The 26,943-nt window shown below is 42.3% G+C and overlaps 1 protein-coding gene across 2 annotated transcripts in view; it reads right to left on the minus strand.

The window, feature by feature from the left end:
- AQP9 (aquaporin 9) overlaps positions 1-25,783 on the minus strand; it is a 36,868-nt gene extending 11,085 nt beyond the window's left edge. The window contains exons 1-3 of one of the 2 annotated variants that reach the window (XM_070404393.1): positions 25,761-25,783; positions 25,358-25,669; positions 3,451-3,577 (exon numbers count right to left, since the gene is read on the minus strand). In XM_070404393.1, coding sequence (XP_070260494.1) covers positions 3,451-3,577; positions 25,358-25,468 — 238 coding nt within the window. In that variant the 5' untranslated portion in view covers positions 25,469-25,669; positions 25,761-25,783. Of the gene's footprint in view, positions 1-3,450; positions 3,578-5,460; positions 5,539-25,357; positions 25,670-25,760 lie in introns of those variants that run through there. The other variant, XM_070404401.1, reaches the window with a different exon arrangement.
- Between the last annotated feature and the right edge of the window lie 1,160 nt (positions 25,784-26,943).

Genomic DNA, 26,943 nt, shown 5'->3' on the forward strand with positions numbered 1-26,943 from the left:
AACACGTCACGTGTCTTGTTTTACTTTTAAATGCAAGAGAGTTACAATGCTGGAGACCAGCAGGAGTCCATGCACCAGGAAACCGGGGTTAGGAGCAGGGAGCACATAGGACAGTGGACAGTTCCTGAATCCCTCAAATAAAATACCTCCCCTTCGATAGGTTCACTTTCTTTAGTTGTTTGTTTAGCAAGCTCCTCTCCCAAAATAAAACTTCCCACAGGTAAGTGTTTGTGTTTTTGTCTCTTATAAGCACCCTGAAGCTGGAACTGTTATTCACCTTGGACTTCACATGCTTCAAGGCAGTTAGTAGGTGTTCAAGATATGAAAGTTGAGCTCTGGCAAGATTGCTCAGTGGGTTGGAGCATTGTCCCTTACATCAAAAGGTGGTGGGTTCCATGGATACAGATAATAGGGTGGTGAAGGCCTTGGGGAGGGCTAGAGGGGATCAATGGGGGGAAAGGGGGACATATGTAATACTTTCAACAATAAGGGTTAAAAAAAGGTGGTGGGTTCGATTCCTGGTCAGGACACATACCCAGGTTCAATCCCCAGTTGGGGTGCATAGGGAAGTGAACCAATCCGTTTCTCTTTCCCATTGATATTTCTCTCTCACCCTCCTCTCTCTCAAACAAACAAACAAACAAAATCATATCCTCAGGTGAGGATAAAAAAAGATATAAAAGTTGAAGAGATAGTCAGAGGCCTTTATCCAGCTAGTTCAGACGACAAGGATTTACAGAGAGGGAAAGCTGGAGGCCAGGGAAGGTGTGTCTGGGAGGGTGCTTTGCAGAGCAATGAGGAAAATGTCTCCCAGCAGAGGTGAGTGGTCACTCTTGCTTACCCAAAGGACAGGGCAGAGCAGTGTACTGGAAAGAACAGCAGTGCCAGAGTCAGGGAGCGCCTCACTCAGAGGCTGGCCCTGCCAAGGTTGTGATGATCAGATTGTTCACACAAAGAGCCCCACAGGCAGTCGGAGCCCATGGGGCCTGAGATAAAAGTCTTATGTGAGCAGGCTGAACTCTCTCAAGGCTCTGTTCTAGACAAGTCCCCTCCTCCCCACCATCCACAGACAATTCTAGGATGGAGATAACTTTCATACGTTATTTGTCATGAAGCAAAGCTATTTTGATTCTTCAGTGAATTTATATTACTTATGAAATGCTACATCAAAACAAGCACTGTAGCCTGGTACAGGTCAGTGGCGTAACACTGGGTGGAAGACGCTGCATAATGAGGGTGTCTTGTCTGATTGGCAGGTTGGGTTCCCAGACCACTGGTATGTTCACAAGGGAAGCAGGGTGTGGTAACTTCTTTGCAGTCAGGTAATGTTTTATATTTCAAAACCAGATGTCAGCTCACCTTACCAGTCTGAAACCACAAAATGAGATCTTATTGATGGTTATGCCCCATATGTTTGGTTGTTTTTGGAATCCTCAAAGAGAGCCTCACAGGTGCCCACACACCATTAAGTTAGCTGCAGCCCCGTGACCAAGACCAAGAATTAGACCAAGACATCTTCACTGAGCAAGGAAAAGATGGTAAGTCATTTCCCACACAACCTTCCTCCTCTATTCCTGCAGCTGCTGGAGCCAACACTGAGTCTGTATGGATGCCATTGGTGGGCCATTGTGTTGTCCGCCCTTGCTCCCAAAGCCCCCAGTTTTCAGAGAGCCGAACTGTGCTAAGTTCCCAAACAGAGAGGGGGAGATGAGCTCCCTTTCCGACCTTACCAGCCAGGCTCAAAAAAGCTCTATTTATATTTTGGGGTCTCACAGTCTCTCATAAACAATTTGGCCAGCTCCTGACCCTCACCTAGAAACAACTCTATTTAAAACAGTTCCATGCGTTCTGGCCCTCACCGCTCTGAGCACAGGCCCTTAACCCCAGTCCAGAGACCAGATGCAAACCGACCTTTACTCCCTCTTCTCCTTCCTGCTGGTTCCTCCCTTTCCTCCTATGGGGACGGCCCAGATTCCCCAAGTGCATCAGTGAATGCAGTCATGGGCAGTGGTGGTGGCAAAAGGTGTTAGTTACATTGGTAGGGTGTGAAACAAAGCCATCTTAACTAAATATTTGACAATGTTCGATTCAGGGTGCCATGCAAGCAAAGTACTCCAAAACCACATGTCCACCAGAAAACAAACAAACACTCAAAAACTAGCTGATAATATGCCCGCATTCATATTCCATGCTTTGTGGAAACCAGGTGTGAATGGCGTGGGAGCACGTAAGGTGGCCGTGGAGCATCCTGCGTGCTTGTTTTAATTCAGGAGCATGTCCTGTGTGGGGGGCTGAGGCCTGTGCTGGAATTAAGCCTGGGCACATTCAAGATGGTGCCCTGGTTCCTCTTGAGACTCAGATCAGCAGTACAGCTCTGGGATCACAGCAGAGGCTCGGCGGGAGTTTGAACAGAAACACTGCTCATGCCAAACAAATGACATAGACAGGCATCTGTAACCTGGACTGCCCCAAGATCGGAGTCGACTGCGGGATGGAAAGGGTGCCAGTCGGCAAATGACAGTTTAGGTGCCCAGCCCAAGGAGGTTCCCAGGGAGGCTAGGCCATCATTCTTCAAGTGCTGCAATGAAGTGCCCTGCCTGTAACGCCCTTCCCATCATAGACTGTTGGGAATGTTGTGTAATAACGGGGACATGAACTTTGCTGTCATGGAGGCCCAGTCAAATCTTTGTCCTGTCCCTTTACCAGCTGTGAGACTTCTGGCAATTTACTTAACCCCTCGGAGCCCCAGTTTTCTCTGTAGAAGGGAGACGCTAATACCTGCCTCTGAGTCCTGCTGGAGAGGGGAGAGGAGGTAAGTATGTCCAGCAGCCAGCACAGTGCCCAGCATGCATGATTCCTTTTTCCCTTACCACCAACAGTCTTGTCCTAGTGTTCTGAACACCCAGACGAGGCTGCTGAAAGATCTCAAGAGCCTTTGGAACCAGATCATTCTCACAGTCCCTTCCCAAGTTCCCAGGCTGCTGGTCAATTAGCCCACCACTCGAGGCAGAATTAGACCAAGACCTCTGGGCCAGACCTGCACTTGCACGAAAGCCCCAGCCAGTGACCCAGACGCTGCGGATGAAGGTCCAGGGACTGTGCCTCTGTGGAGTGACATCTTCACTGGGCTATTCACCCGGCCCCTGGGCAATAGTTTCCCGGGAAGAGCAAGGAAAAGATGGTACAGACAGATGAAAAGTATGATTCAGTGGGCAGATACAGGAATCAGTTCTAACTCCCATGTCTGTCTCTTGCTAAAAGTTGCCTGTGCACACATCACTTGCTATTTGCTGGACATTTTCATTTATCATCTCTGAAAATAGAACCAAACACATATTCTTGCAGGACTGTTGAGATCTAAATAAATAAAGGTACAGAAAGCACCCAGCACTGTGCTAGCACACGGAAATGGTTAAGATAATGGCAGCTGCTATTATTTCTGTTACTTACCAGAGACACCCCCAGTCACATAGATGGCCATGACGACCGCCATTGCAAAGCCAACATTAATAGTGACGACTCCTCCAAAATGTCCTCGACTGAGGACGGCTTGAGCAACACAGCCACATCCGAGGACCTGGAATGAGAGGAAACTCAGCAACTGAGCGGAGATGGCCACTGTCAAAGGCTTTGACAAAGTAACAAGAAGTACTTTGTAGGCAAATTTGTGGATTTGGCTGCCACAGGCTTTGTGCAAATCAAATTATAATGCTCTGGCTGTGCACAGATCCTGAGGAGTCGCAGCTGTCTCAACAGCACGTAGCACATGACACGCAGAGCCTGCAGGATGATGGTCCCCGGCCGGCACCTGGCTGACGGTGAGTTTTCTTGGGCCTGCGCAGTGTTAAGATTTTGCCTACATTTATGAATCAGGTAACTTCACACAATGATCCAGGTTTCTGGCTTTAATATTATTATTATTATTATTATTATTATTATTTTCTTTTATATTAAATCAAACTTTTAATCTTTAAAAATAAAAGGGTAATATGCAAATCGACCAAACAGCAGAATGACCGTCTGGACAACCATGCTATCACATGCACTGGTGCCAGGCCAGCCAAGGCGGGTGTGATGCAATTGGTGGGGGGCCCTGCCGTCGTCCCACGATCGCCTGCAGAGGGAGGCCCAGGCCACTGGTCAGTGATGCTCTGGCAGGTGTGCAGGGCCGGCCAGCTATTGCACCCCACACCTGTTGCCCACAGAGGGAGGCAACCAGTGGTGGGGGAGGGGGGACAATACTGCACAGATGGCAAGCAGTGGCAGCAGTGGGGGCAGGGCCAGCTGCCAGCAGCCAGGGGAAGGAAAGTCATGATAGGCCCTGATCACCAGCCAGGCCTAGGGATCCTACCCGAGGGGTCCTGGATTGCGAGAGGGCACAGGCTGGGACTCTAGTTTTCAGATAATTGTAGATTCACATGAGGTTGTAAGAAATAAAACAAAAAAAAACCCATATGCCTTTTATCCATAGATTCCTTTTAATCAATCAGATCTTGCAACCCATAGGGAAAGAATATCCTGGAGCAAAGTAGCAGTTGGCTACCCCTTTAAACAGAGCTGTGCTCTCCCAATTGGCTCACTCCACTTTGCCCACTTAGTTCTCCTTCCTGGCCCCTATGGGCACCTGAGCTTGTGATCCCCAGTATAGGCCAGGTCAGTCTCACAAATATGCACATCTAACAGGCAGAAAGTTCATTTAAGCCATATGCAAGGCTATTTATTAGAAAGAGTCTGATGTGCTGGAAAACCAGGGAAAACTGCAGGGCAATTGAAATGGCAATCAAGCCTTCCTCATCCCATGTCTTTTCTTTCTGATTGGGCTATAGTTTGCTGGGGAGCAGAGGCTGCCCAATGTACTGCTTCTGGTATTCCCCATGGCACCAAGCACATTGCTGTAAGCCAGGGGTGGGGAACATGTGGCCCGAGAGCTGCATAAGGGCCACAGAATCATTTGGTCTGGCCCTGCCAAGGCATGAAGGGTGAGTTAAATATAGCAGGCTAATTTTTAAGTTGATAATTTGTAAGGCCCGAAAATGAAGTTGTAAATATCCATATGGTCCTGGGAAGAAAAAGGCACCCGGGAAGCAGCTGTTCCATGGAGATGAAGTATGATAGCCTTGAAAAATTACACAGTATTCTGTACAGTGTAGTGAAATAGAATGAGGAAGATCTGTGTGTACCAAGGTATATTACTACATTTAAAGACAAGATGCAAAGCAGTGTTAAAGCACACTGCCAAACTATATTAAGAATACATTATATATATTTCTTTCTATATGCCTCAGCTGTCTCCGTGAATACACATGCATCAGGAAATGAGATGGCTGAGACAGGTGTCAGAAGAAAACTGTTCTTTGTATATCCTTTTTCTTTTTTACCATGTGTCTTAGTCCATTTGTGGTGCTCTAACAAGATACTGCAGGCTGGATAGCTTATAAGTAATAGAAATGTATTTCTCACAGTTCTGGAGGCTGGAAGCCTCAGACCAGGGGCCCGTATGATCAGGTGAGGTCCTCATGCAGGTTGCAGACTTCTCTCTGTGTTAGCACATGGTGAAAGGGCAAACCAGCTCTCCGCGAGGTCTTTTTATAAGGGCGCTAATCCCACCCCTGAGGGCTCTGCCTTCATAGCCTAGTTATCTCCCAAAGGCCTTACCTCCTAATACCATTACCTTGGGCATTAGATTTTCAACAAATGAAATCGGGATGGGGAGGGGAAGCACAAACATTGAGACCATAGCACCATGTACTTTCTACTATGTAAAAGATGTGTTAAATATAAATAAATATATAAAGTGTCTATGTATTTATTGAATAACCACTTCAAACCATTTAATCATGGTCCATTAAGGAAACATTTCGTAAGAAATGGATATATATAAAAGAATGAAATCAGCCATGACAAGAATGAAATCTTGCCATTAGGAGCAAGATAGATGAAACTTGAGAACATGATGGTAAGTGAGACAATACCAGCTATTGTATCTCTTCACAAAAGAATGAGAAGGGAAGTTGGAAACTGAACTATGAGAGGTTGCACATGAACAATTTCCTGATAGTGATCAATTAATTCTAAATAGCTTTCCCAGGGCTCATTGGTAAGGTCCTTCAGAGAAATGCAATTTGCAAACATGGGATATTTAGTACATCTGGGATGATTTACTCCTCCTTGAAGGCAGAGAAATTATGTAGAAGACTTTTTAAACCCCCTTGCAGTCCCCAGTCCCAAGATACACTGACTGTGTTAGTTCTAACGGCAAGGCAGTAGAGAGAAGTGGGAGGACTTGTTATTACCAGGGAAGAACTCAGGCTGCCTTTGACTTTCAGCCCAGGCTTGGCTCCAGACCCTACATTGGATGCCAAATAAACTTGCAGCAGGACATGTTCTCTTCTTTCTTAAAAAAAAAAACTCTAGGTTCCAAGCATAGCAGGAGGGAAAGAAAAAATCTCAATGGAAAAGAAAGCCGCTTGAAAGGCAAAGCTCCTACAAATGACTGATTGGTGGGCAAGGTACCCCCAGTCATTCCCAAACACCCAGGCCACGCATTCTGGAATCCTTTAGTATTCTGTCCTCTTCTCTTCGCCGCCCATAGCCAACCATTCCCAAACCTTCTGAGCCTTCTTCTGCAGCCTCCAACTAGTGTCCCCACTTCTAGTGTCTCCCCACCCCGTGCCAGATGAGGCATGGCTCACCCCCTCCCTTCCCCCATTGCTCAGAAAGTGCCTGTACAAACCCCTCAGCACCCAAGGGCTCTCCAGTGCCTTGAACTCATGACACCCATTCCCACCTCTGCACACCTGCTCATTCTACGCCTTCCAGCAGAAACTTTTTGCCCTGCACCCTCCTCAGCCAAACTCATTCTATTCTATACAATGAGCTAAAATCCTCCATTTTTGTGTGGGAATTTCTCTGACACTTTAAGGCCTCAAGGGCTCTTCTGGTTCTTCTACCATGTTTTTACAATGTCATTTCGATATATTCCGCTTTGCCTTGGGGTATCCCACCAAGACTAAAATGCCCACTAGGGCAGCTTGGGCTTCTTTATATTCTATGCTTAAACAATATTTGGTGAAAGATATTAAAATATCTAAATACAAGCATGGAAAAAACCCAGCATAAATGCCTTTTCAAGAGAAAAAGTTAGTTTGGGGTAGAATGTGAAAGTGGGAGGTGCGATTTCTAAGAAATGTCAGTGGGGCTGCTGGGAAGTTCCCAACTGAGCCGTGACCTCTATGACAAGAGAATTACTGGACATAATGTGAAACCTAATGTGATGAAGTGATGCTCATGACCCAAAATGCTGGGGATGGGGAGAGAGAATAATAAACCCACAGATTTTCTTTGATTTGACCTTTCTCCAATCTCTGGCACATCTATTACTTCCTTTAAGGTGTAGACCAAGATGTTCTTAGCACAGTACACAGCCTAAAACACACTCAATAAGTATTTTTCCAGTGAGTATGTAAAAACTGAGCCCTGCCCAGCTGGTGTGGCTCAGTGGTTGAGCATCGACCCATGAACCAAAAGGCCACAGTTCGATTTCTGGTCAGGGAATATGCCCAGGTTGCAGGCTTGATCCCCAGCAGGGGGTGTTGCAGGGGCAGCCAGTCAATGATTCTCTGTTATCATTGTTGTTTCTGTCTCTCTACCCCTCTCTATTCCTCTCTTCAAAAAAGTCAATTAAAAAACATATATATTTTAAAAAAATAAATTTGCCTGAGGACAAATAAAGATATTTTTAAACCCAATTTTAACATTTGTGTTCAAAGTTTCATGTTCCTTCACTTATACTGAACTGCCCTCACCTGTATCTGAGCCAAATAAGTCGTTTGTCCAGATTTGTGCTGTAGAAGTCTGTCTTTCAAAATACCAAATTGTCAGAAACTAAGAGCCCCACCCACATCTACAAGTAGTTCTAATTGGGAGTTGGCAGTCATTTCTCTCCTTTTCTTCCTTTCTCTCCTCCATGTGTACATTTGAAAATTCTAAGTGCCATGCATGGTATCTGGTACTAGCAAGGATGCAAAAAAACAAAACAAACAAACCACACACAGCCCTAGCTGGTTTGCTCAGTGGATAGAGCATTGGCCAGTGAACTAAAGGGTCCCGGGTTCGATTCTGGTCAATGACACATACCTGGCTTGCGGACTCGATCCCCAGTTGGGGGCGTGCAGGAGGCAGCCAATTGATGATTTTCATCATTGATGTTTCTCTCTCTCTCCCTCTCCCTTCCTCTCTGAAATCAATACAAAAACATAAAAACAAAACAAAGCGCACGTGCGTGCGCGCACACACACACACACACACACACTACACAGGTCCTTTGAGAACTTGACCAATAAAAGAGATGATAGCTGAGAACTGGTAAGAATCATAAGAAAAGTATAGATGAAGTGTGGTACTGGCATTTGATGTTCTAAGATTGTTATTAATGAATGGCTTAAGTCTTTATGCCTAGGAAAGTGTGCATAAAAGCTACAGTTTTGTAATTCAGCTTTTCTGAGAAGATGGTTACTTCAACATTTAAATCTCCCCAAATTCGTGAATCATTTTATTAATACTTCAAATTAGTGAATCGCCTGACATAATACTATTAAATCTGATCTATACAATATATGCACATGAGTGTACAACAGATTGGCCCTACTGAGAAACTTGATTAAGATTACATGAGATCAAGATTTCTATTGATATTGCCTGAAATAAAAACAGTTTTCATACTATTGCCTCAACAAATTTGGGTGGTAGAATGGGGGTGGGGTGGGCGGGCAGATCACAGTCTTGCATACAGGAATTAGATTTCCAATAGCCAGGCCTCTTACAAACAAATGGTATTGAACAGAAGCCTTGGGCCCTCACAATCTCCCCATTGCCCTTTTCTGGTGATTATTTTTGTCTTTGTAGAATGTGGTTAAGGACACTGTAGAGCAGTCACAAGTTGGTGATCCATGGCTGAAGACAGTCTGTGAGTAGGACTATTTCACAGATGTGTTTTGTTTGGCCCACATGGTGATTTTTCTTAATTTTAGTAATTGTTGCCAGTTTTTAAAAACAGAAAAATTATACATAGAACTCGATGTCTGGAAATTTCCGAAAAACTGGTAAATCTGATAAAGATTTACACCACTCCTGCCCAGCCACAGTGGAGGTTTGGGTGGCAGGTGCCTCCTACGACAAGGCACATACTATCTACTTCCTCTCTGACCCCATCATGTTCACTTCACACATACTGTGTATATTACCTGCTTGGTCACAGTAAGATTTGGGGCTACTGACTGCATTCTTAAGCCCTGGAAAGAGAAAGCCATTTAGCTTTTGGTGCCAGAGACTTCCTGGCCCCATATATCATAGAAAACACCTGGGCTAAGACACAGCACTCCTCCGAGTTCCTGGAGGAAGGCTCTGTACTACCTTCCAATGAAGGACTGACTACAGGTACAACTTTAAGATGGTGGTGCTAGGGAGACCAAAAAACACAGTCCCCTCTCTTGAGAAGGGAGTCACTTGGGGAGAGATTTCCCTCCTTCTACAAACATTTTGTTTTTTTGTAACTGGAGAGAAAGGAGAACAAATGCCAATCTACCAGTACGGCATTCTCTGCAAACCTTGGCTTTCCCACCTGTACTGTAGGCATGCATTGCCACAAGTCCCACATTCTGCTCCACCTGATTATATACATCTGTTTAGTTTATGTGACTATATCCATTGGAACATGTAATGATAATAGTAACAACTAATATTTATTGAGTGTTTTTTATAAGCTAAGCACTTCCCATACAACAACTTCTATGAATCAGGTTCTCTTACTGTCTCCATTATACAAATAAGGAAACAAAGCTTAGAAAGGTTAAGAGATCAAGAGAATTTCTCATGTTCACACAGGTAGCATGCACACAATTTTGACCTCTGGATCGGCGAATGGGCACTCATTTACAGGATGTATGGTTTGAGTCAGGCACTCTCACATATGTTACTTCCATTATTCTTTCCAATACTTAATCCCCATTTTAAAAAGTGGAAGACAGGACGACTTGACAGAATTCATATCTATACTAATAAAAGCGTAATATGTTAAATTAGACCGGACATCTTCTGGACAACTTTCCAGACGTCCAGAAGACCGAGACAGAGGCAGTTAGGGATGATCAGGCCAACAGGGCAGAGCAGTTAGGGAGATCAGGCTGGCAGGGAAGAGCAGTTAGGGCAATCAGGCAGGCAGGCAGAGGTGGTTAGGGGCAATCAGGCAGGCAGGCAGAGGTGGTTAGGGGCGATCAGGCAGGCAGGGGAGCAGTTAGGGGCAACAGTCAGGCAGGCAGAGTGGTTAGGGGTGATCAGGCAGGCATGCAGGTGAGCGGTTAGGAGCCAGCGGTCCCGGATTGCGAGAGGGATGTCCAACTGCCGCAAGGATCAGGCCTAAACTGGCAGTCGGACATCCCCCAAGGGGTCCCAGATTGGAGAGGGTGCAGGCTGGGCTGAGGGACCCACCCCACCCCCGTGCATGAATTTCATGCACCGGGCCTCTAGTAGCTAAGTAAGTGACAGAATCCAAGTCTGCAGACAGGCCTAAGGTTCTCACCCTTGTGTTTCTCCCATGACAACTGCTGCTGTCTCGGCAGGTCTCCTTGTTCCCTTTATTAGGACAGAATGCATAGGTGTGCATGGCTTTCCAGTCAGTTAGTCTTCTAATTAAAAAACAAAACTTTCTCAATCATAACAAAAATAGTCACAAAGGACCAGGACTGAAACCTGGACATTCTGGTTACAAATAAAGTATTTGGTGGCATGCAGCATGAGAGAATATCAGTATATCAATCAACCCTTAAGAACCAGCTGTACTTGAAAGAGATGACATTAGGGCAGGCTCATAAAAAGAGAAGAATCTCAAATTTGAGATTTGAGAAGCAGGTGAATAGGCAAATGGCCAACCTCAGTGCTTTCAGTAGAAAAAAGTACCAAGAACAGACTTGGGCCTCAGAAACGAAAGGTGACTAAACTCCATTATTTCTGCTAGGCTGAAAAAAACAATGCTCTTCTTTTCTGGCCTACACCAGGCATTCACATCCCTCAACTCATCCCAAATAATGTTAGCTTTGACAAGAGCTTGATCACAATCCCAGGGCCAGAATAAGAATCCAATAAAGCACTTCTTTATCAAGGTGTGCATGTTCATACTGGAATGACTATGGATCTGAGTGCGCTGTGTGTGGATGAAGGTTACTGAGGTCAATTCTCTGTTTATTCAGTGGCCCAATGATGTCAAGAATACCATGGTTCACTCTCAATCTGGAAGAGTCCTGAAGACCGAGGAATTCTGGGAGCTGACTTGATTTAGATTTATCCTAGGCCCTTCAATTCCTAAAACATATTTCACAGATCAATAGTTCCATGAGATGCTCCTCAAAAAAAGGGATCTGTGGCAAAGTCAATCTGGGGACAGCTACATATTCTATTCCCCTGTTAGAGATTTCCGGTGAACATGGCAATTTCCACAGTTGAGAAAAATTGCTTAGCTTAGTTTAAGCCAGTGTTTCCCAAGTATATTTGGGAAAGACAGCATAATTTCTTTCACTTAATTCTTATCTGCATTTCATGGAACTAGTGTTCTTCAGAACCTATTTCAAGGGATTGCCTAAAACTTGGAGGGGACAAACTCTGCTGAGTGAACTCTTTTATGGGCAACAGGGTGAAGGGAAAAATAAGACATTTGGGGGGGCTAGCTATCTGAATCTGTGCCAATAATCTGCCTTCTGCCTTCTGACGCACTCTTGCTTGCCAATAAACTCCATTCTTATCAAACTCCATTCTTATCTGTCATGCCTGTCCTGCCTTATAGAACTTGTTTCCCGGAATACTCCCATTTTACAGAGGCCATAAAGCATGAACTATATACAGTCCCCAGAGGGGCTGGCACCAGTGCTGGCAGGCCTCTGAATGTGGTCTCACACCCCCCATCCCAACTCATGGGGGGCTACAAAGCCTGCGAAGGGTCCGGCAGCCTGGTCCATATTTGGGGGACAAAGGAACTAAAGGGTCTAAAGGGAAAGCTTCGTCTGTATTCATCACTCAGGATTTGGAGACTGACTCCCCTGAGTCGTGGCACTAGTGAAATCTGCAATAAAGGCAACTTTTCTCAATATTCTCTGAGTGCCCAGCTGATTAATTCTCCCACACCACCTGACAGTTTATCTGCAACAAGGGGAGTGAAGAAAATGTACATGAACATGTAAAAATTTTTCAGTTACAAAGGGTATACAATAAAATATAAGAAATTTGTCTCTTTTCCACCCCCAGATTTAATATTTTATTATCCACAGGCAACTACTATCAATACTTGATGGTATATTCTGTCAAAAAATATGTGTGTGTATACAAACAGGAGTATTTGATAAATACCATTCTCTGCCTGCTCTTTCTACCTGATAGCTTAAGCAGCGGTTCTCAACCTGTGGGTCGCGACCATCGGAAAACACATATAGCATATCAGATATTTACATTACAATTCATAACAGCAGCAAAATTACAGTCATGAAGTAGCAATGAAAATAATTTTATGGTTGGGGGTCACCACAACATGAGGAACTGTATTAAAGGGTTGTGGCATTAGGAAGGTTGAGAACCACTGGCTTAGAGAGTCATTCCGTATCAGCATATGAAGACTGGCTTCTCTATCTTCAGTAGCAATATAAGAGTTCATTTCATGGAAGCATCCCTTTGCAATGAACTCTTTTTTTATTTAAATTTTTTCAATTATAGTTTACATTCAATATTATTTTGTATTAGTTTCAGGTGTACAACATAGTGGCTAGACAATCATATACTTTACAAACTGTTCCCCTCACTATTTCCAGTACTGATCTGTTACCACACATAGTTATTACAACATTATTGACTGTATTCCTTATGCTGTACTTTACATTCCCATGACTATTTTGTGACTACCAATATGTGCTTCTTAATCCCTTCACCTTTATCACCCATTCCCTCAAGTCCCCTCCCCTCAGGCAACTTTCTGTATGTTCACGGTGTCAATGAGTCTGTTTCTATTTTGTTTGTTCATTTATTTTTTCTCTAAATTCCACATATGAGTGAAATCACATGGTATTTGTCTTTCTCTGACTGACCTATTTCACTTAGCATAATACTACCCAGGTTCATCCATGCTGTCACAAGTGGTAAGATTCCATTCTTTGAATATTCCACATACTAAACCTGGCAAGTTCAGGGGAGGTCTGTGTGGTAGCCTTACAAACTCAGTGACGTAAAGTAACCACATAGGATGGTCTGAAATTAAAACGTTTTAACTAAAAGCAGTTCATGGCAAGTAGTCGTGTCCTAGGCTAGAATCTTCCCTGATAAAAGTAAATCTTTACCTTAATTGAGCCTATCTATTGCATCTATGATAACATATCTTTGGGATGTCAAGGTAACTTTGCTTTTTCCAGACCCTTCTGGGCAAAGACCACAAATCCTCTCATTGTTATTATTATTGTGTTATTAACTATCCTGTACCCCACCTAGGTAAAAGTATATGTCTATCACTTTACTTTTTATCCAATCCCAGAGCTCTCCACCCCTTTGTTCTCCCACCTCCCTAATCGATCATCAATGGATTTCATGTAACCCACTCACACCTCCTCTTTAGATTGTGATGTATAAAATGAGGTGAAAAACTGCCATTTTCCAGAGCATTCTCTTAGCCCTTTAGGATTATGCTTCCTGGCAATTGTCATCAGTTTGACTCAAACTCATAAAAATTCTCTGTAGGTTTGAATGTTTCTTATGTTAGCACATTGTATATGAAAGGGCGAGGGCTAGGCCCTCCATCTTGCCCCAGGGTAAGGGCTTGGCAAGGAGCTTCTTCCCGGAAGTCTAAGACTCTGCTAGCCACACCCAGGAACAAGACACCGACTTGCGCCTGGCCAATTGGCAGAGCACAGTCCTTTCTCCTCCCCTTACTCCAACCCCCCCCCTATAAAACCCGTCTCTACACGGGGTTCTCTCTCGGCCACTTGGCTTGCCGTTGTGTCGGTGAGTGTGGTGGATGGGGAGCTCAAGCTAGCTTGAAATACAGACTCTTATGCTTTTGCATCGGACTGGCTGGCTCCCTGTTGGTCTGCTGGGGATCTTGAAATCTGGGCATAACAGTATATATATATATATATATATATATATATATATATATATATATATATATATATTACAAATCTCATCTATAATAACCCTTCAATGACCATAGGGATTCAGACAAATATTCTTTTGAATTAGTGTTTTGGGTCTCTTTAGTCATATCCCAACTTCTTTAACCACTCACTGTGGATAGAGGCATAGGATTTGGGGAAGATTTCTCCTCAGGAAGTCTAAACTTTCAGAGACAAGAGCATGTGGGCTGATTCTAGTCTGAGAGGGACTATAAGCCCTCACTTCCTTTTGGTATTGACTAGCCATCCCAGGTCTGTGTCTGAGCATGACCAGCCAATCTATCGAGATGGAAAAGGTGTCGGGTGCTGGGCAAATTTTGCCAGCATCTTTTTGCTTAAACATTTACTTTGTTTTTAGGTAGCAATGTTAGATCAGACATGAATATGGTGCCCACAGGATGATGGGAGTAACCTTCACTGCTGGGTTGTCTGAGCATTTAGATCAGTTATATTGATTAACTCCCTTTTATGAGGCTTGTCTTCCTCACCTGTCCTTCACTTTATGCCATATCTTCATCACAAGGTTGATGAGTAAAAGCAAGCCAACTTCTGCTCTCATTCTTATGTTCTCCTTTCTTGTCAAGTAATGAAAACATGTTGCAATGTACTTTGTCACTAAAGATAAACCAACCAAACCCACTTCTGGGAAGTAGAAAACAAAAGTATTTCCCCTTTCAAAGTCAGAGTCATTTCTGGGTCACGATGAAAAAGCAGAGTTCTGATTGGCAGAATCAAGTTTGGCTTTGGGCGTCTGCAGCTCTTAGAGGTCAGAGACCCAGGATCAGCTTTTCTCCCCAGTTCCTTTGGAACTCAGAAAGTTTCCATGTTAGTCTGGCCTGTGATGTCACTGCTAATAAGGGAAAGCCTGAAGGGAAATCTCCCTTCAGCTGATACTGACTCAGCGTCTAAAGACTTAAGAACCAGCCTATTTAGAGAAAGCATGGGATTTCTAGTCATTCATGGTCATCCGTCTCATGTGGGAGGAAGGGACCAGAGAGCCATTCTTTGAGGAAAGTGCTCTTCAAGGAGGCACCCACATTCATCAGTTTCCTTTCTTTCTGTTTTAATATCATGATATATATTTTTTCCGGGTGGGTGATATCCCTGGGCAACTTAGCAGAGGCAAATGCAAACATGTGCTGGCCATATGGAATTCCCACAGAGAAAAGGAACCTTCCTGAAGTGTTTACAGTACAAATTTACAAAACACTAAAGAAATGATCCTTTGTGAATGAGCATCAGTGGATAAAATAAACAAGGAGGTGATAGAATAATCATAAAATACCATAAATATATTAAGCCTAGTGAGTTAAAGAGATAAAAGACATAAACATGTAAGAAAAAAAGACAATTAAAAAACAATAACAAACAGCACTTCTAGAAATGAAAACATTAATGAAACTACTGTTAATGAGTGTGTTAAACAGATGCTAAATACAACTGAGTAGGGAATTAGTGAATTGGAAGATTGATTCAAGACAACTACACAAAATTCATTATGGAGAGATTAAGAAATAGAAATATGAAAGAGTGAATGAGGTAAGAAAAGTCAGAGGGTCAAGCATATATACATGCATAATAGTAGTTCTAAACAAAGAAAATAAAGACACTGGGGGAGAGGCAATGTGATAAAGCTGAGAATTTTCCAGAACTGGTGAAAATTGCAAATCCTTAAATTGAAGATGAACCCCTAGTCATATGATAGTGAAATTTCAAAATAAAAAACAGAGAAACTCAACTGTAATCAGAGAAATGCAGACTACCAAGGACAAAATTAAACTAGCAATAACAGACTTGTCACCAGCAGTAATAGACACATTAGGATGACACTTTTGAAATGCCAAGGAATATCAATCAATCATCAACCTAAAATTTACCAAGTGAAATAAAGACATTCAGGCAAACAAAGAAAGTTTATTCCTCACACATCCTTTCTGAAAAATTCCCTAAAGAAAGTTTCTACTGCACAAAGAAGGAGATTTGTTTTTATCTCTTTAAAAGCAAAATAATGGATTCATACAGTAATGATTAGAAAATGAACTGGTATATGGTAGTAAATTTATAAGTACTCACTATTAAAACACCAATAACAATAATAGCGAGAATAGAATTTAAATATTAGAAAATAATGACATGTAATATGGAATAGTTGATTACAATTAAGATTTAAAATTTTTTAATATTGTTCAGAAAGTGTTAATTCACTTCACATTTTGTTAGCTCAAGAATATATCTTTTTAAAAAATGTAAGGATAAATACTTATAGAAAGACAAGTAGGGGAAAAGAGAGAAATAAAGAAAGCTGATCAATTCAAGGAAAGGATTAAGAAAACTACTGTGTGGAAGACAAAGAAACCAGGTTAAAAATTAAAAGGAGGACTTCACCATAAGTAGAGATTATAAAAGCCATAAGTAAATACTATGAAAAATCATTTCAAAATTATTACTTTCATTGTATTAATCCTGAAAGTACTAAGAATTTTGAAAAACTACCTTTGAAAACAAAAACAAAGTAGTTTCCTGGAAAGAATATAAATTGCCAAAATGGAATTAAGAATAGAAAATCTAAATTAAGCGTAACTGCTAGAGAAACCTCTCAGAAACACCTGTCTTTGCTGTTGTTGTTTACAATGCACATGTAAAATAATCTTCAAGGAACAGATAATCCTCATTGTATACAATGTGTTCCAGAAAATATAAAGAGAGGGAAAGAACTCCAGTTTATTTCATGAGGCTAATATAACCTTGGTAATAAAACTAGACAAGAATAAGATAATAAAAAAATTTATAGTCCAAATCATTAATAAAACATTGCAAACTGAATGCTGTGTGATTAGGTAGGAATACAGCTCAGGAATGTAAGGACAATTCAATGGCAAACATACTTATCAATGTAATTTTCTTCATCAACAGATAAGAAGAAACCCATATGCTTATCTCAATAGATGTAGAAAAGGTATTTTTAAAAATCAGTGATCATTTCTAGGAGAAACCAAGATGGCGGCATAGGTAAACACCAGAGATTGCTGCCTCGCACAACCACTTCAAAAATACAACTAAAAGACATAACAGACATCATCCAGAATGACAGGAAGGCTGGCCGAGTGGAATTTCTACAACTAGAAGGAAAGAGAAAAGCATACCAAGACTCAGAGGAGGTGCGGTGCTGAAGTAAATACAAAGGTACGGAGGTGCATGCGGAGAGGGCTGGCAGCTGAGGACACAATTGTCTTTTTCAATCAGGACGGAGTCTCAGGCTCTGAGCTCCAGTTCCGGGCGATTCTCTGGGGACCCAGACTCATACGGGAGAAACAGGACTGTCTGGCATTGGTAGGAACTCAAGGGCAGCTTTCTCTCGGAGGCACTCTCGGCGATTGCCAGGACCTCTGAAGGCAGGACTGAGAGCAGCCATACTGCTTGCTCACTGCTCGGCCCGCCCTGTTGATCCCCTGGGACCCCACCCTGCCCAAGCCATGCACAGAGGCTTTTGCATATGAAAGGCCCGGCCCTTTGTAATCTGAAAATTACTTAACAAACTACAGCTGCCCCAAGGCCCCAGAGCAACTTGCATTGCTTTACAGCTGGCTTCTGCTGGGTAGCCTCAGACAAAGGCTAGATTAGCACCTCCTTAGATCCAAGAACCAGTGTACCCAGTGGTCAGAGTGGGACTATCCAAATACAACTCCTCAGATCTATAAGGGACACACTCAGGGGGCAGACTCAGTGAGCACCAAAGCCCCACTGAAGCAAGTCTTGCTGCATAAGGGTGTCTTCAGCACAGAAGTTCTCCCACTGTAGACACAGCTGATTCTCACAGCCAATTGGCCTGGAGGTCAAATCCTCCCAGTTTTACCTACAATAATCAAGGCTTAACTACAAAAAGACTGTGCACAAAGCCCACAAGGGGGTATACCAAGAGTGTCTACCTCAGGTAATTGGGACACTTAGCACAGAAAGCCACTCTACCAACACAGGGAAGCATAAAAAATGGTGAGACAAAGAAACAGGACACAAATGACAGAAATGGAGGAAAGCAAACTACTGCATATAAAGTTCAAAACGACACTTTTTAGGTTTTTCAAGAATTTTCTAGAAACCGCCGATAAATGTAGTGAAATCCTCAAGAAATCTAGTGAGACCCGCGGTGTTGTGATAAAGGACCAACTAGAAATTAAGCATACACTGACTGAAATAAAGAATATTATACAACTCCCAACAGCAGACCAGAGGAGTGCAAGAATCAAGTCAAAAGATTTGAAATACGAAGAAGCAAAAAACACCCAATCGGAAAAGCAAAAAGAAAAAAGAATCCAAAAATACGAAGATAGTGTAAGGAGCCTCTGGGACAGCTTCAAGCATACCAACATCGGAATTATAGGGGTGCCAGAAGATGAGAGACAGCAAGATATTGAAAACCTATTTGAAGAAATAATGACAGAAAACTTCCCCCACCTGGTGAAAGAAATGGACTTACAGGTCCAAGAAGTGCAGAGAACCCCAAACAAAAGGAATCCAAAGAGGACCACACCAAGACACATCATAATTAAAATGCCAAGAGCAAAAGACAAAGAGAGAATCTTAAAAGCAGCAAGAGAAAGAGACTCAATTACCTACAAGGGAATACCCATATGACTGTCAGCTGATTTCTCAACAGAAACTTTGCAGGCCAGAAGGGAATGGCAAGAAATATTCAAAGTGATGAATACCAAGAACCTACAACCAAGATTACTTTATCCAGCAAAGCTATCATTCAGAATTGAAGGTCAGATAAAGAGCTTCACAGATAAGGAAAAGCTAAAGGAGTTCATCACCACCAAACCAGTATTATACGAAATGCTGAAAGGTATCCTTTAAGAAGAGGAAGAAGAAGAAAAAGGTAAAGATACAAATTATGAACAACAAACATGCATCTATCAACAAGTGAATCTAAGAATCAAGTGAATAAATAATATGATGTACAGAATGAACTGGTGATTATAATAGAACCAGGGACATAGAATGGGAATGGACTGACTATTCTTGGGGGGGAAAGGGAAGTGGGAGATGCGGGAAGAGACTGGACAAAAATTGTGCACCTATGGATGAGGACAGTGGGTGGGGAGTGAAGGTGGAGGGTTGGGCGGGAACTGAGAGGAGGGGAGTTATGGTGGGAAAAAAGAGGAACAAATGTAATAAACTGAACAATAAAGATTTAATTAAAAAAAAGGTTATACAAGAAAAGCATACATTATATCCTTAATAAAATGAGATACTGAAACAAAAAAAGAATATATATATAAATGGAACATATTGATGTCAATGTCTGTCTATCTGCCTGTCTCTCTCAAATCAATCAATAATTTTTTTTAAAAAAAGCTCTCTTGCCCTGCTGGTGTGGCTCAGTGGTTGAGCATCAACCCATGAACCAAGAGGTCCCTGGTTTGATTCCCAGTCAAGGCATATGCCCAGGTTTTGGGATTGATCCTCAGTAGGAGGTGTGCAGGAGGCAACAGATTGACATTTTAAAGCCCTAGAATTTCTATAGGAAGCCTATCTGAGAACCTTCCTAGAATGAAGTGATTAACCCAGTGACTCCGGCTGGGAGAGAATTGGGGCATTGAAGTCATGGAGAAAGACAGGAGCAGACGTGGGAAACACGGAGAGTCTGAAGTTTGTCATGTACCACCCATCTCATTTCCTCCCTCTCTCCTGCACTGCCCACTGCCCTATGCCCATCCATAGTCTGTGTCCCAGGCCTTTACCCATTGTATTTCCCTTCAGGGCACACATCAAGGATGTCACTTTCAAAAGAAGGATTCACATTTTTTCGTTCTTAGAAATGTCAAAAAGTAGACCTCTAATGCCCAAGCTTGACACAGAGTGAGAAAAGAATTTAGGGTCTTCCCCAATACACAAGTAGGTGCTACCTAGTCAGAAGTTCAGCCCTAGAAGGATGCCTTCCCACCGCAGGCCACATGGCTGCTTGCTGGGCTATTCTTAGCATCTTCAAGAGGATGAGCTGTGTCAAAGAATGCTAAAATGTTTGAAGAGAAAAGGACATACACAGAACAGTGAGGAGTGTACATACGAGAAATAACTGGAGATCCTAAAATGTTCAGCAAAAAAAAAAAAAAAAGAGAAAAGAAAAGAAAAGAAAAGAAAAAAAAGATTTAAATTCAACACACATTTACGGGCTCCCATTTATGTATGAGCAGAGTTCTGTGGCAGATGCTGAAGGAAGGAGCCTGCAAGATTTTGGCCAGGAGGAGACAAAGCAGTTGTTTTCAAATACTACAAGAATTCTGAACAGAAGGGGGAAGGAGACAAAAAGGGGGAAAGGAAGTGGAATTGAATGAGAGTTTCTTGTATCAGGAACTTCACATGTAGCGTTTTTAAAGTGCAGTTTGAAATCACCAGGCCATGAGCCCACATGCATGGGACTGAGCTCTACCTTCACTTCATACCTCTCTACCTGCAATGAACAATCTTTTCAGCTGCCAAGAAAGTAAAGACATTGGCTTCAGGGTATAAGGAACAATTTGGTCTCGTGCTTACAGGTTTAAACTCACATGCCCATGAGCAACTCACATGCCCTCAAGCAAGCTATGGCTCTAATCTGTTAAAGCAGAGGGAGTCTTACTATCAAGGACATCGCTAAAATAGTTCCAGTAATGGGTATGGAAAGTATAGGCTCTAGAATAAAAAAGAATTCCAGTTTACTGCTTTTCAGGTTTTAGCCAGTTATTTCATCTTTTTGAGCCTTCATTTCTCCAACTGTTTATGGGTGATAACAAGACCTCCTCCCTGACATTAGCAAAGGCAAGGAGACCTACCCATCTTAGTGCCTAGAAAGCCAAATTCGAGCTAGTTCCTCAGCTTATGATGTAATTATTGTTCTTAGCTGTAGTTCACCAAGAATTTCTCATGGGCTATCTCTCCCCTTAATGCTACCAGTGGGCCTTGTTAGTCATTGACACCATGACATGAATGAGTTTAAGTGACATGGCTTCCCCAAAGAGCACTTTGTTTTGTTTTTGGTGGGCGAAATGGCCCCAAACTCCCAGGGTGGGAGAGTTTGGGGTGGGTGAGGGTGAGGGAAGGAGGGGAACCAGCTTCACAAACCTGAAGAACTAATGCAGCAGTTCTCAACCTGTGGGTCGCGACCCCTTTGGCGGTCGAACAACCCTTTCACAGCGGTCACCTAAGACCATCCTGCATATCAGATATTTACATTAATATTCATAACAGTAGCAACATTACAGTTATGAGGTAGCAACGAAAATAATTTTATGGTTGGGTCACAACATAAGGAACTGTATTTAAAGGGCCAGAAGGTTGAGAACCACTGCACTAATGAGTCCTGAACATCCTCTGCCATCTGTTTAAGGCTCCCTTTCCCCGCCTTATCAGAATGCAGAGCTTTTTACTAGAAAAAACAAGGCAAAATGCACATTTTGTAATACAGCAAAGACAACTACTCTGGAAATCTTTGAGCAAAACCATATAGATTTATGGATTAAGAAATAATTGTGTCGGTGTGGCAACTTGTCTGTACATCCCCACAGGCCTCAACAAAATTGAGCTTGTAATCACTATCATAGATTTCATCAGGGTTTGCTTTAAATAAGTGTACAGTATAGATGGAAATCAAGCCTTTCATCTAGAATAGATTGGCTTTAGGCAGAAGATACAAAGGCTAATTTTCCAACATACAATAGTAAGATATTATTTCTTTAGCTCCCCTCTTGAATACTAGGGAAAGAGACAGTACTAGTTGTATGAGTGTTGTTGTTTTTTAAAAAATTTTTTTTATTGATTTTTTACAGAGAGGAAGGGAGAGAGATAGAGAGTTAGAAATATCGATGAGAGAGAAACATCTATCAGTTGCCTCCTGCACATCTCCTACTGGGGATGTGCCTGCAACCCAGGTACATGCCCTTGACCGGAATCTGGGACCTTTCAGTCAGCAAGCCTATGCTCTATCCACTGATCCAAACTGGTTTCGGTGAGTGGGGTTTTTTTAATTTAATTTTTAAAAATCCTCACCCAAAGGTATGTTTTTATTGATTTTAGAGAGGGGAAGGAGAAGGGGAGAGGGAAAGAGAGAGGGAGAGAGAGAGAGAGAGAGAGAGAGAGATTTGGTTTATGGTACAATGCTACAACTGACTGAGCCACACAGCCAGGGCCTTAGGAGTAGTTTTTAAACAGAAAACCACAGGCCCAAAATGGTCACTTGTGCTGAAAGCCACGATACCTAAACTAGATTCCATGCCTGATTTAATTGCAGTTTCAACCTCTCCAAAAACATAATTTTTTAAAAATATATTTTATTGATTCTTTATAGAGAGGAAGGGAGAGGGATAGAGAATTAGAAACATCTATCAGCTGCCTCCTGCACACTTCCCACTGGGGATGTGCCCGAAACCAAGGCACATGCCCTTGACTGGAATCAAACCCGGGACCCTTGAGTCCAAAGGTGGACACTCTATCCACTGAGCCAAACTGGCTAGGGCCAGAAACATAATTTTAATCAACCACTCTGGAATTTTCTGGCCTAGCACCAGTAAGGATCTACACTTGGGCCATCTCCATTGCCCCCAACCCATAGAAAGAGGCAATTTGCATGTTAAAAACCCTTCCCTTCTTTCCCCCCAAAGATGTCCTGACCCAAAAATAATCCTTTCTTTTTATATAAAACCTTCCTAATAAAACCCTGACTTACCCTAAAGGAATGGGTCTTGCCTGAATTAATCCACTCTAATTACTTAGTGCCACCTCTTTCTGCCTATAAAACCTTCCTTTCTGTATACTCCTCTGACCCTCCTTCTAGTTGTTAAGATGGGATGCTGCCCAATTTCTGAATCACTTCATAAAGCCAATTAGATTTTTATATTGACACAGTTGGATTTTGTGTTTGATTTTTAACAGTAGAATAGTGAATGGCTGAAAGCAATTTTCACTTATTTAACCTAGACTGGATGGGATTATGCAACAGGTTCTTGTTAAGAAATAAAGTTTTAACTTTTTTGGTTACAAAATGGGTGTTTACTTCCTACTCTGCAGAACACTCAAGAGTTGTCACTGAACTTGCTTCACTTTCTCTGGAAGCAAGGTTACTGTGGAGCAGAAGTCAGGGGTGACAACCACTCTCCTCTTTGGGACCCAACTGTCAAGTAACGTGACCCCGACCTGAGGGTGTCTGTCTCCTTGAGCACAGTTTTCCAGGAAGCAATAACTAACATCAAAAGAATCCTGGGCTTTGATTGTCTCTTTTCCTTCACAATCTCCCCTACGCAATCATGTGGGTAAGGACAGCCCAGAAGCAATACAAGAAATCATCCCTAATGCCTTTAAAATGCTTGAGTGAATTAAATAATAATAAAAAAAAGCTATCAGAGATCACAAAACATGGCTCTCTCATCTTATGCTAGTTCAATTCCCAAGTTCACATTCATTTCTCAATTTTGGCTTATTCTCCTAAATTACTATGTATTTACCCAAAGCAAATAACTTTTTAAAAATTGAGGTATAATTGACATATAACATTATATTAGTTTCAGGTGCACAACCTAATATTTTGATATTTGTATATATTGTGAAATGATCACCACAATAAGTTAACATCCATCACCGTAGTTTTATAATTTTCTCTTATAAATTTTAAGATCTAGTTAGCAACTTTCAAATAGACAATACAGTATTATCAACTGTAGTCACCATGCTGTACATTACCAAATAACTTTTTTCTTTATTTTTTTCTTAGCAAATAACTTTTAATGTATAAAGCTTATGGGCAATTCTCTATTACCTTAAGAAAAATAAAATTATTTATACCTGGAATAGGGAATCCTTGAGCAGATTTTTTTTTAAATATGTTTTATTGATTTTTTACAGAGAGGAAGGGAGAGAGATAGAGTCAGAAACATCAATGAGAGAGAAACATCGATCAGCCGCCTCCTGCACATCCCCCACCGGGGATGTGCCCGCAACCCAGGTACATGCCCTTGACCGGAATCGAACCTGGGACCTTTCAGTCCGCAGGCCCGACGCTCTATCCACTGAGCCAAACCGGTTTCGGCAAGCAGATTATTTTTAAAAACAAATTAAAATCAGTAGTTGCTACACATGAGAATAATCAAAGATTTAATTTTCTGTTCACAAGTGGCCTGGCACCATGCCCTAGCTGGTTTGGCTCAGTGATAGAGTGTCTGCCTGCAGACTGAATAGTCCCTGGTTTGATTCTGGTCAAGGGCATGTATCTGGGTTGCAGGCTCCTCCAGGCCCAGGCCCTGATCTGGGCGCATGCAGGAGGCAACCTATTGATGTATTTCTCTCACATCGCTATTTCTGTCTTTCCCTCTCTCCTCCACTCTTTCTAAAGTCAATGGAAAAATATCCTCAGGTGAGGATTAAAAAACACACACAACCCAAAAACAAATGGTCTGGCTCCAGCTGAAAATTCAGGGTCCAGAGAATGTGAGAAAACATGCAACAGGATAAAAACCTAAAGCCCATGCTACAAGTAAACTGTCTAATGTTTTATTAATAGCTGTGCAAATCTCTAGATAAAATCCTCAAGAGGTTTAGAATCAGCCCTTCCTTTATATATATAGAAGGTTCTTGTAATTGTCTAATTAAAGGTCTTTAGAGATTAGTTTGAGTTAGAGGGGGAAATGGTACAAAGCCAAGGCTGGGCTACTGCACAGTACACTGTTTCTGTCTCGTGTAATTTTTAATTTAAGAGCCAAGTGATCTATCAACACAGTAACGAACTGTTTCTCACCATCCATATTTATTGGCTGTCAATACTTATTTCAAGTGCAGTCACCCCAATGTTTGTGTGAAGCAAACAGGGTATAAATCAATGAGGCAATGAAAAAATGTTTTCATATCTGACATTAATCACAAGGCCACCTTAGGGTCCGGAGTAAATCTCTGAAATAAAAAAAAGTACTTCAAGCTCCCTCCTCTTCCACTCCCACCAACTCTCGTGAAAAAATGAGTAAATGGAAACCTAATATTGAGACAATTAGTCAAACAGCCTAGAAGTAACTTGCTGCTTCCTGGAAGACAGGAATCTACCGACAAACTTAAAGAAACCAAAACAAAACTCTCCACCAGGAACTAGGTTGATAGGAGGGCGTTATTGGTTTGGAAATCCGAAAATCAGAAATACTCACGATCATTATACACGTGCCCAAGAACTCAGAGAGTGTTTCTTTAGCCAAACTGCTCTTCAACACCAGTCTCTGCTTGAGGCTTTTCCTCCTCCATTCCTTCTCAGGCTGCATCGTGCGGCTTCTCCAAGGACCACTCTTTCCACCAGTACCGGCTTCTTCTGCTCCTTACTTCACTCACACGTGTAAAAGGAAGTTTTGACAACTGCTCTTAAATACCTGGTGATCTCTGATAAGATTATTCTTGACTCCGCACTGTCCCAATTACAGCTCGTGACTTAATCCTCTCCTGGTGAAATTGTCACTCCCTGTTCGCTGCAATTTATTTAAATTAGTGAGTTAAAAGCTTTGAAATCCCAAAAGGATCTTTTTATCCTTTTTTTGTGCCTGATAGATTAATCATTACCTTTATTCTCAAGGTGCTTTCTCTCTGTTGGGTTGTGTGTTGTGTTTTTTTTTTCTTCAAGAGATGAAAAAAGAGATGTGCTGATTGTGTTGCCAAACCACAGCGATGGGCTCCAGGCCAGAGATTTCTGTGTTACACAATGGCACACAGAAATGGTTCTCATTTTTTCCCCCTCCTATTCGGAAGTGGGTGGTTGCGGTGCAGCTTGGAGTTGTCAAATCAGGTACGAATACATCTCTTCTGAACGAGATTTTCATGCACATTGGAGAACACGAAGAAAATATAGCTATGCCTTTCTGCGAGGTGCGTCATTCTTGTTTTCCTCTGATATCATTTCCGTGATTTAATGATGTGTCCCTGAGACTGGTAAGAGCCATTGCATCCATTCTAGGGATGGAGAAATTAACATACAGAGAGACCATGACAAGTTTCACACTGTGAGTCTATAGCACAGGATGGGGTCTGAAACTGCACTTTAGCTACCGGGGATAGTTTGGGATCCAAGAATCAGAAAGGTGGAGAAGGCAACTTGCTGAGTTTCTTCCGAAGAAACATTCCAGTTTGAAAACCAGGTTTCTCCCCTTCACTTCCCATGATATATTTGGGCAAACTACTTAGAAAATAAACAATAGCAGCCTGAAAACTCAGACTGCTTAGACGTCGATGAACTAGAAAGAGATCAATCTGAATATATGTGAGCCCAATTAAACAAGGAAGGGGGTAAATTCACCTAAATGGGCTCCTAGGTTTTCAGTTTGATGAATTACACCTTTTCAGGCAACAGTGTTTAGAACTAGCTCCTTGTCATGTCAAATATTCAAGCCTTGTTCTTTTCAAAACGAGTTTGTCTGAAGAAATAGAATCCAGCAGTTGTTTCTGAATACAAAGGCAGTCCCACACTTCCTCCCAACCCTCCCACAGAGGAGCTGGCTCTGTTTTAGGACCTCGCCTACCTTTGCAGGAGGCCAGCAGTCATCGTCAGCCTGGGAGTCAGGCTGGAAGGGAAGGAGGAGAGGTTTGGAGAAACAGCTGTTGAAAGTTCAAAGGCAAAAGGAGACACCTGATCTGTAGGTAAAACACAGAGTTTAGGGCTTAAAAAAATGCATATCTTGTCTGAGGGCACACCACTATGGAGCCAGGACAAGAACAAAGCATTTTGACTTTAACTGCTGGTTAAGCTATC

The sequence above is a fragment of the Myotis yumanensis genome, unplaced genomic scaffold, assembly GCF_028538775.1.
Source record: "Myotis yumanensis isolate MYYU_CA2020_CCGP unplaced genomic scaffold, mMyoYum1.0.hap1 SCAF_1, whole genome shotgun sequence".
NCBI lineage: Eukaryota > Metazoa > Chordata > Mammalia > Chiroptera > Vespertilionidae > Myotis > Myotis yumanensis.